This window comes from Carassius gibelio, chromosome A8 (genome assembly GCF_023724105.1).
Source record: "Carassius gibelio isolate Cgi1373 ecotype wild population from Czech Republic chromosome A8, carGib1.2-hapl.c, whole genome shotgun sequence".
NCBI lineage: Eukaryota > Metazoa > Chordata > Actinopteri > Cypriniformes > Cyprinidae > Carassius > Carassius gibelio.
The window spans coordinates 21,540,072-21,550,187 of NC_068378.1; the positions used below are offsets into that span (position 1 = coordinate 21,540,072).

Consider the following 10,116-nt stretch of genomic DNA (forward strand, 5'->3'; position numbering starts at 1 on the left):
GATGAATGAATGGATGAAAATGAACTGATTACACCATGCTGAAATGAGCTGATTCTTTGGCTAAAGCTAGTTTAATATTAATTTATCTGACTGGGTAAGGTTATTTTTATTTGTAATGATTAAATGATTTATCAAAATCCTTTGTGATTATTTTTTTAGCCTTGATTTGCTGATCAAATACAGGCAAATGTTTTGAAAATGATTACCATTAATCCCAAAGCCAAAGATTTGACTCGTTTAAATCATGGTGGGTTAAATGAGTGATTTCTGGGTCTTATTCCTTTTGTCTCTGTGGTGTGATCCTGTCAAATCCAGTCCTTGCCTTGTTGCTCGTCTGTCTTGTATTAATATGTAGATGTAATTTATATATGGTGAATCTCACAAAAACATGTCTATATTTTACATTAAATTCAAAAGGGAAAAAATAAAACTCTTGTTTTGCAAATTTGAAGCCTGTTTTTATGACCATCAATTTTTGCAACTTTATCTTCATGACAGTTAAGAAAACGTATGCCCTCCTATGGCTATGTTCATTTCTGTAATGCATCAAGATTATTTTTACCTCATTTCTTTTTAATTTTTTTATATTGTCATTGTTTCATTATATAGATTCGAGTGTCAGTACATTCTCATTACTATAAAAAAAAATGTTTGCATTACAGAAATAAGGGGGGTTAAATTGTTTAGTAACTTAATTGTCATGAAAATCACAATGCAATTAATCTTGATGATCTTAAATATAGGGTTCATTGCCTTTTTGCAAAAAAAATAAAAAGATATATAATATTCTGATTTGTGGTGAAATACACCCTTAACAACTTTCGTGAGCTTCAACCATTCACCACACACAAAGCATCTCACTCGTTAAATAAATGCCAGTTCTTGAACTTGGTATCGCGGTGAGTGGAGACCGGGAGGAATATGTCTTTTCAGACAGGCTGGGCAGACTGATATATTGGATGCTTTTGAATAATGCTAGTTTAGGACTTCTTCATCTGCCCAATGGACACAGTAAATCTTAACTCCAGCCCCTGATTAAATGAGTGTAGCCCGTGATGAGCTAATGAGTATATATGACTGAGGCAACATAATAGAATTTATGGTTAGATGAAGATGGCCGCTGTATTCACGAGGCAAGACGATTACTTTTAGATGAAGCCATCTGTTTTTCTCTAACATGTTTATAATTATCTTCAACCTCAATGAAAAGCCAGGCAGGTTTGATCTCTCAGATCAAAGTCATGATACATAGAGGGCTTTTTTGTAAATCAATAAATAAAAATGCAATATTAAATTTAGCATGTGAAATTCTAATTATTCAGTTTTCACTTTAATGTGCTTTATGATGTGTAAAATCTATATATTTGTATTGGCAAAGCTTTATTTATTTATATTTTTGACTAAAGCAAATATACTGCAGGATTACTCTTACAGAGACAAAAGCGTAACACTGTCAAACCCTGGGTGGACCTGCGTGTTTCAGGTTGTCTCCATGTGTCTCCCATAAGATGTCTCGGATGCATGAGTTTTACCCTGAAAAGGGTGTTATAGACACAATAGGGCTGTTTTTCCTCATTAAAATAAATGCAGGTCTCTAAGTGGAGCCATGCCTTGTTTTGGAAAGCATGTTTTTGTGTGTGTGTGTGTGTGTGTGTGAGGATGTGTGGGTGCACATCCTTTGCAAAAGAGACTAATCTGGTGTTTGAAGAAGGTTGCTGAGTGAGTGGCATTATTTGGACGTCTGCTTTTGCCTGCTTTTGTGGTGGTCTGTGTCCTGATCTTGTCACTTTGCTTTACACAATCTTGTTCTCCCCTTTTTCCGTCTTCTCTGTCTCTCTTTTTGTCTCTCGCTCTCTGTCCTGTAGGTTTCTCACTAAAAGGGAGCAGCAGTTGATGCACAGGCGCAGACATGCGGAGGAACTTCTTGAGTGGAGGCAGCAGTTGGACGCAGAGGAGGCCGAAGTGCGGCGCATGGAGAAACAAGCTCTGGAAGCCTGGGAAAGTGAGCACAGTAAAACCAGTGGTGGACAAGAGGGTCCCACAGAACAAGGTGAAGAGTGTAAAAAAAAAAAAAAAGACATAGAGAAGAAAGGGAAGTGATATTGGAAGTACCAAAACAGCCCCCCGAAATTCATCTGAAAGATCCACATTTACTGCCTGAAAAATATCTGATATTTAATCAATAAGTAATACAATTAGAATATCAAGACACTATATAGAGATGTTACCAATAAAAAAACGAAATCACCATGAATTTTTGTTTCCAAAACAAAAAAGGAATAATAATACAAATTGTGTCTAAAATGTAATTTTAAAATTAATATTACATTTAGCTCTCTTGTTCTTGTGATATTGCTCAAGTCATAAATATAAAAACAAGACATCATGCAAGTACTACTCTACAGCACAGCCTCTTGTGGCTTATTGATTTATTAATGTGCTCTTTTAGCCCATCAAAAGGTTTTCTGCTGTTTGTTATCATGTTTACTGTTCAGGGTTTCTTTTTTTTTTTTTTTTTTTTGAAAGTCAGTGTAAACAAAGCATCAAAGGAACGATTATGAATTAAACTGTTACATCTTGTTTATCTGTATGCATGTTCTCACAGAAGCAGGCAGTGAAGATGACCGCTCTTCAGTATTGTCCGTGTCCAGTGTGCACACTGATTTGTCTGTCCCAGATCAGCTGGCCAGCCCTTCCTCAGACCGACCTGTCTCTGACCTCCACAGCCCCGCCCCTTATACCATCTACTCATCTGATTTTAACACCACAGACAGTAAACAGGTGAAAACTGAACTTATCTGCTTCTGCATCTAATGTTTTTGTCATTAGAGCAATGATTGAATATTGAGCATAGGTATATGAAAAATTGTTTGCATATTTCAAGAAGTCCAAAGTTGTTTATGTGCTGTTACATTAAACAGGGTTGAATATAGCTCTCTTTGGTGAGTGTGATTTACATGTCCTTAATGTGTTGCAGTCTCCTCCAGAGAAACCCAGCCTCAGCTCTCTTCGACATTCAGACAGTATCCGACCTGGGACTGTCACCGGTACCAGCAGAAGCAGCGAGATGCAGGTGCGCTCCAGCTCCAAGACCAGTGAGGCCCACACCAGTGACCCTCATTCAGCCACTCCATCCGGTAAAATTCTTGCTACCCCCATCAGACTTTGGAAATGTTCTGGATTTGCTCTGTTAATGTAATGTAGACCTGTTTTTCTTTGAAGACTGCAACATTTAGAATAGTTTCATGTAGCATTTGGCTTTCTTAATACATGTCATCCTTGGTCTGTTTTACTTGCTTAATTTTCTAATAATAGTAATAGTTCTGAAGGTGCTACATACCTGGTATGTTAATTTATCCTGCTCCAGTTTATCCTTAACATCTTTACTAAATTGGATATGTAAACAAAGGAAGAGGAACACTGTGTCAGCAAAATAAAATGCTCTGATAATCTCTGTGTGCACTTCTCTGAATCAAACCATGTTACATTATAAGAGCACAGATGAGTCTACCTGCCTTATATTGATGATCTGTCTAGAAGAGAGACCATGCTAAAAGAAACTGTGCTTCTTTTAGATTTAAAGCATCATCTATCTTTTATTTAAATGTTCTACTTGAGAGCCTACAAAATGTTTAATATTAAGTGTTTTTTTTAGCAAAGACAGTGATTTGACAATGGTAATTTTTGTCCTCTTACATCAGAGACCACATCCGATCAGAGTGATATTGAGAGCCGTATTCGTGCCCTTAAGGATGAGCTACGCAAGCGCAAATCAGTGGTGTATCAGCTAAAGAAAGAGCAAAAGAAGAGGCAAAAAGAGCGACTGAAAGCTCAGGAGGCGAGTTTGCTGAAACAGTTAGAGGTCAGTCATCATTACCTTTCATATTCTTCACCTATTTCTGCATGTTGTTTCTCTTAAAGAAACCGCTATAGAACCTTGTTATTTTGCTATATTATTTTAATTGGCTATAAAAAAAAATGCTGTCAATATGCTGTATGTGTTAATGTTTGTGGCTCTCTCTTCCTCTGAATTGCCAGTTATATAATGACTTTATTCAGAAGACCAAGGCTGAGTTGAGTAAAGAGCCAGACAGCACTCCAGCTACTAAACCCCAGATTAAAACTCCCACGTCAGTCGCCGAAAAGTCTTGGATAAAACCCCCTCCGCTTCAGAGGTCAGCCTTGACATTCACCAATCATTTTTAATTTACTCTCTCAGGTTTTTTTTTTTTTTTTGTCTTTTATATACCTCGCATAACATTTTATGCACATTTACTTTATTAGGCCTGAGACTAGCAAGGACTGGAAGATTATCACAGAATCTGAAAAATCAGACACTGTGCCCACGGAGACATCAACAGATAAAGGTGCAGTGCCTCTAAACCTAAGTACACGAATGTTGACATTTAAGAATGTTGATTCGGACCAAATTAAAAGTCTACACAATGCTATAATTGTGTATGATGTCTGCTTCTGTTTGCAGATGATGTTGCACCATCAAGACTTAAGTATTTATCCGGACACGATGACATTTCATCAGATGAAGATCTGCCTACAGTTACTCCAACTCCAACAATGGGAAGTCCAGAACATATGGACATTTTGAGGAGCTTGCATAGTCCAGATTATCTAAGGCACCGGTCAGAAGATGCCCCCCAAATCAAAGAACATTCTGATGGACCAGAAACCAATGACTTCCTTTCAGAAGATGAGATTGTGGTCTCTAGCCAAAAGTCAGGGATTATAGAGGAACTGGAATATGCAAGGTCAGAGGGGTCTGAGAATGACCACTCTGACCAACAACACTCTCACCCTCTGCTTAAACTGGATCTTGGGCTTCAGATTCTGTCTCTGAATGACATGAAACCCAAATTCGAAGAGGAAAGGTTGTCTGAGAAGGATGCTGATGGCAAGCCAGCATTTCAACATTCTGCAGATGTTGAAGAAAGTATGAGATTTACTGACCCAAACACATCTCCTGTGGTGAAATCAAAAGATATAGACTATCCTTCAGCTGACTTCTTATTGTCCAATACAGAGGATTCACTAGAGATGAAAGATACACCGTCACCCTTAGGTGATGGCTATAAAGATGACATTGAGTCTTCCTTTGGGTCATCATTTAAGGAGGATTATCATGAATCAAAGCCTACATCCCCCTCTGCCCCAGAGCCCAAAGAAAAATCTGTTAAGTCTCCAATTTACAGCAGTGAAGAGGAAATTGAAGAACTAAGTGTTAGATCAGGAAGTATTAATGGCAGCTTCCAAACTGAAAGTCATGCAGAACTTAATAGCCTTGGTAAATGCTCAGAAGACGACAGCAGGAGCCCTTCAAATTGTTCAACTTCACCACAGCCCCAAATGCCAATTTTGCCACTGAAGGATGAATTGCCAGGCTTCTGCATTGGAGACCGTGTTCTGGTGAGTAATATACAACCAGGGACGCTGAGATTCAAGGGACAAACTAACTTTGTCAATGGATTCTGGGCAGGGGTTGAACTGGACAACCCTGAGGGAAGTAACAATGGAACTTACGATGGGGTGGTGTACTTTGAGTGTAGGGAAAAACATGGTTTATTCGCCTCACCAGACAAGATCTCTCGTCTTCAAGAGAAATATGAGGCCAGTGCAGAAACTGAAGATGAAGATTCATCATGTGATGACCAGCCAAATAGTAAAAACAAAGGTTCTGAGAAACAGTTGGTGCACAGAAATCTGTTAAACAAAATGAAAGGAGAAAAATCTGACCTAGATTTGCATCCTGAGACCAGAGAGCCTTTGGATGAACAGGAAAAGCCTTTGGACCTCAACATCGAACAGCTTTTCACTGGGCAAAGCACCTTTTTTAAATCTCAGCATAACCTGGATTTTAATGATATTGACTGCAATATAATTAAGGACTGTGACAAAAGTTGGCACACAATACCTAATGACAGAGACCGGGACATCATTCTCAAATTCGTGGATGCATCTGTTGATAATGTTGTTCCATTGCTCAATAATTTCGATAAAGGGACATCTAAAAAAGAAAAACAGAGAGAGGAACCAACAGCAGTCATTCTGGACCTGTTGGTTGAGGATAAGAAGTCTAGAGTTGATTGTCTTGAGAAATCCACTGACATCTCAATCGAGGAGGCCAGTCTCGATAATAAAGAAGACTTGAATAACAAAAGGGCTTTGACTACACTTGCAGATAAACTTGTGGACAACTTCTTAAGTGATGCGCTGAAGCAATTTCAGAAGATCAAGAAAGACAAAGAAGAGAAGTTATCAGCTGCTAATCAGTTAAAAAGAGACTTCATCAATGAAGATGATGGACTTAGAACCAACAAATTTAAGTCTCAGAGCAGGTCTTCATCTAAAACAAAGACAGACAGTTTCCGCACCTTCTTTGATGATGATCAGGAGGAACTTTCATCTCCAGAGCATTGCAACAGACCTGTAAGTGACTTTTAAAGATTTTGATTTATCTAAAGATCCTATAGAATAGATTACATGAAAAAAAAAAACTGTCTTCAGAGTTATTTATTGAAATGAAGTGAATGATTTACCCAACAAACTGATGACACTGCTGATGTGTAATGCTTAAGTTGACATTTCCAACTGTACTGACACACATCTGAGGGCTGATGTTACCTTGGAACCTTCTTTTTAAGCCTGCAGTGTGTTGTAATAGAAACGGAAAGACAAATCATATCTTCTGATGGAAGTTGTAAGAGATGATCTTTATTACTGTTAACTATGCTTCTTCAACAGGAGAGCCCTATCCTGGGTACGAGTGGACAGGAAGAGCTAGCTAAACGTCTGACAGAGCTGGAACTGAGCCGTGAGCTTTTCGATGTCGTTGGTGAGGAGCAGGACTGGTTCGATGAGGACTTTGGTCTCAGTTCAAGAAAACAACAGCAGAAGCAAAAATGTCAGCAGCAGCAAGATGGGATTTCTAGCTCCTTGAGTTTAAGTGCGGGGGAACCGGTCAAAACACCGCCCAGGCCTGAACTTCCCATGAAGATGAAGCAACCCGAGGAGCCTGCCGTCATTGTTCCTCACACTGTCCTAGAGGTGGAGAAAATGGTCATCGCTGCTACTCAGGAGATCTGGAAAAGCTGCAAACTGGGTCATGGTAGACCAAGCCTGATTGGCGTACCCAAACCTCAGCCCTCTAATAATTTCCTGGAAGGAGACTCCAAAGCCAGTGACCTGGAAACTCAATGCCAACAAAGCTACAAACTGGTAGGGATTGAAATGCTCGCATTGAGGTCTTTGTTTAACCATGGCAAGGTTTTTGTAGGCATTTCCAAGAAGATGAGTAAAAATCTTTGCCGTTATATTTATTTACAGGCCATCTTTGATTTATCATGGGAGGTTATTCAAGACATTTATGCAGAAGATCCAAAAGTTGATCAGCCACAATGGATGAAGCCACGTCGCCTTAATTCCACCTACTTCCATCGGGTGAAATGCCCCAGTGACATCACAACAGTCCAGGTATGCAAAGTAACAGTAAAGACTTGAAAAATGGATAAAAAAGATTTCCATTTTAAATGCTGTTCTTTTTAAATGTTGTTCATCAATTAAAAAAAAAAATCACTGTTTCCAAAACAAAATTAAGCAGCAATATCAACATTGATAATAAAAAATAAAAAAAAATGAGCACCAAATCAGTTTATTAGAATGACTTGATTATGTGACTCTGAAAACTGAAGTAATGGCTGCTGAAAATTATTAATGTTATTAAATATTTTATTTTAGGTGATTTAAGTATGTTTATTTGTGTACATGTATTTTATTTATTCAGGAATTTGTCACCACTGAGGTATTGAAGTTGTGTGGTCTAAAGAAAGAGCAGAACCAGAAAACAGATTGGCAGAAAATGATCAAATTTGGACGAAAAAAGCGAGACCGAGTTGACCACATTCTAGTAAGTGTATTTAACCTCACATTCAGAATGCTTGTGTCTGAAATTGCAAAACTGTCCTTGATAACTGATAGATTGCTGACCATGGAAAACATTGATTTAATTTGATTTCTAGACTTGCTTAGGCATTTAAATGCAAAAGTCTATAATCACACTTCCACTTCTAGGTCCAGGAGTTGCATGAAGAGGAATCCCAGTGGGTGAACTATGATGAGGATGAACTTTTTGTAAAGATGCAGCTTGCTGATGGGATTTTTGATGCCTTGCTAAAAGACACAGCTGACGTTCTGACCCAAATCCAAGAGAAGAAGTCTAAAAGAACTCTTTGATGATACCTGTACAGAGATCTGTTTTCGGTACCTAGCGTTAATCACAAAATAGAGGATGTGGCATAAAAAGACCCTCAGTGAGGAATTGTCTTTCAGTCTGCTTGTGCAGTCCACGGAAAGTTGTGGATTCAGGATTCAAGGCTACAACACCTTGTCAGAGGTCTGACTTGTCATGGAGATGTTCACATTCTCATCCGGGAAGTGTGGTGAACTCAGCTCTTGATGGTCCGGTGTTAATTGTAGCAGCTGTTTGGGTCCAGATTCCCCATACTGTGTCTGTTCATCGCTGCTGCTAAAACTGGCTCTCCCATTCTCAAGTCTTGTGATTAAAACTCAACGGTCAGATCAAATCAGGACAGACCTAAAGACTCAAAGACTTGTTTTTATCTCCAACTAGGTTGTATCATAAGAAATACTTGTACCTTTCCCCCTTTAATTCTATTAATTTATTATAACTTTTTTTTTTTAAAGTAACATTGGAAAGTGTTTCGAGAAAAGAGATTTTTACAATTGTCATGATTAACTGCAGAACTAAGCACAATAAGTACAATTTGAATGTAGAAATGGCGATATAGTGTAAAGGGATTTGATGCAAGATAATGTTAAATGCAAAAATATGTAAATTATATTTAACAGCTTTTTGAAAGCAACAGGAAGACCTGCTCCATACAAAACAATGTTGTATTGGTAACACCTGCTGCAGTTATTGGATGCCGAAAGACTGAATTGAAATATATGAATTGTGCTAAACACGGACATGCTGGGTTCTAGCCTTAACATTTGCCTTTTATCCTATTCATTTTAAGTGCCTCCATTGTTACGTTTATTCACGCACAAGCAACTTTTCTCGGCCTTCCTTTGACCAGTGTTGAACGGTCCCTTTTGACTGTAATCTTAACTCTTAACTTATTTCTTAATAGCTGAACAAACCTCTAATACTGTAAGATGTACATTTCTGCCTTAATTTGTGCGTGTACCCATCATCAGAACCTTTTTAAAGGACAATTTTGCGTTTTAAGAAAAGAGAAGTGGTAATGTTATGCTGTCAATGGCACAAGTACACATTTGTTTACTTTTAAGGAGGCGTTTTACCCATTGTGTACCTTTCAGAGGAACTGCTCAAGGGCTCAGCACGTCCATTATCCTCGAATGCTGTGATGTACATATTTGTAAATCAGTCACCATTACAATCCTAGTCTCATAAGAAACATATTATCATCATGGTGTCTTATGTTTATAATTAGCTGGAACCAGCCCTTCCTCACCTCTCTTAAAGCTGTACTTCCTGAGCCAGACTGTCCAATAGTGACTTGCAGCATCATTGTGAGGTTAGATCTAGAGTATTGTGCCGTGTAAGTGGGTTAAACTTCATCTATGCAGCAAGAGAGTCTCTGATACCCAGCATCAGTTGCTCATCCAATAGCATGTCTAATTATATAGGTAACAGAGATCTCTACCTCGTTCTGACAATAGGCTACTACTAATAGTCTTTTTGGCTAATGTGTTTAAACTTTTAACTGGGCGGGAAATTAGGATTTGTGTGGCACAAGTTGTTTGATAATCAGTTTCTACTTTTAAATTGGTAGGTCGTAGAAATGTTTCGCGTCCCTTAAGTGTATGTGTATTTATAATGATATACTGTGAGTGACAGAGGTGCACTTGAAGACTTGTAAATGGTTGTACCCATGTAAATAGAGGCGATGCCTATCTCCTGTGAGTGAGATTGCTGTGAAAAGGGACATGGTTCCTTTTGCTTCCATGTATATATTATAGATCTATTTGTTAACTGAACTGATCCTTTGGAAATTGTAAATAAAGATCTTGTCATTTCTCGGTCATAACATTTTCTGTGAAATCTTTTACATTTTGTCA

The 10,116-nt window shown here is 38.3% G+C and overlaps 1 protein-coding gene across 7 annotated transcripts in view; it reads left to right on the forward strand.

Moving 5' to 3' along the window:
• Positions 1–10,085, forward strand: part of LOC128018860 (centrosome-associated protein 350) — a 32,718-nt gene extending 22,633 nt beyond the window's left edge. For all 7 annotated transcript variants that reach the window (XM_052604683.1, XM_052604688.1, XM_052604685.1 and 4 more), the window contains 11 exons: positions 1,866–2,050; positions 2,606–2,781; positions 2,978–3,137; positions 3,702–3,862; positions 4,039–4,175; positions 4,285–4,367; positions 4,484–6,441; positions 6,757–7,230; positions 7,339–7,485; positions 7,796–7,918; positions 8,083–10,085. In XM_052604683.1, coding sequence (XP_052460643.1) covers positions 1,866–2,050; positions 2,606–2,781; positions 2,978–3,137; positions 3,702–3,862; positions 4,039–4,175; positions 4,285–4,367; positions 4,484–6,441; positions 6,757–7,230; positions 7,339–7,485; positions 7,796–7,918; positions 8,083–8,244 — 3,766 coding nt within the window. In that variant the 3' untranslated portion in view covers positions 8,245–10,085. The remainder of the gene's footprint in view (positions 1–1,865; positions 2,051–2,605; positions 2,782–2,977; positions 3,138–3,701; positions 3,863–4,038; positions 4,176–4,284; positions 4,368–4,483; positions 6,442–6,756; positions 7,231–7,338; positions 7,486–7,795; positions 7,919–8,082) is intronic.
• The last annotated feature ends 31 nt before the right edge of the window (positions 10,086–10,116 follow it).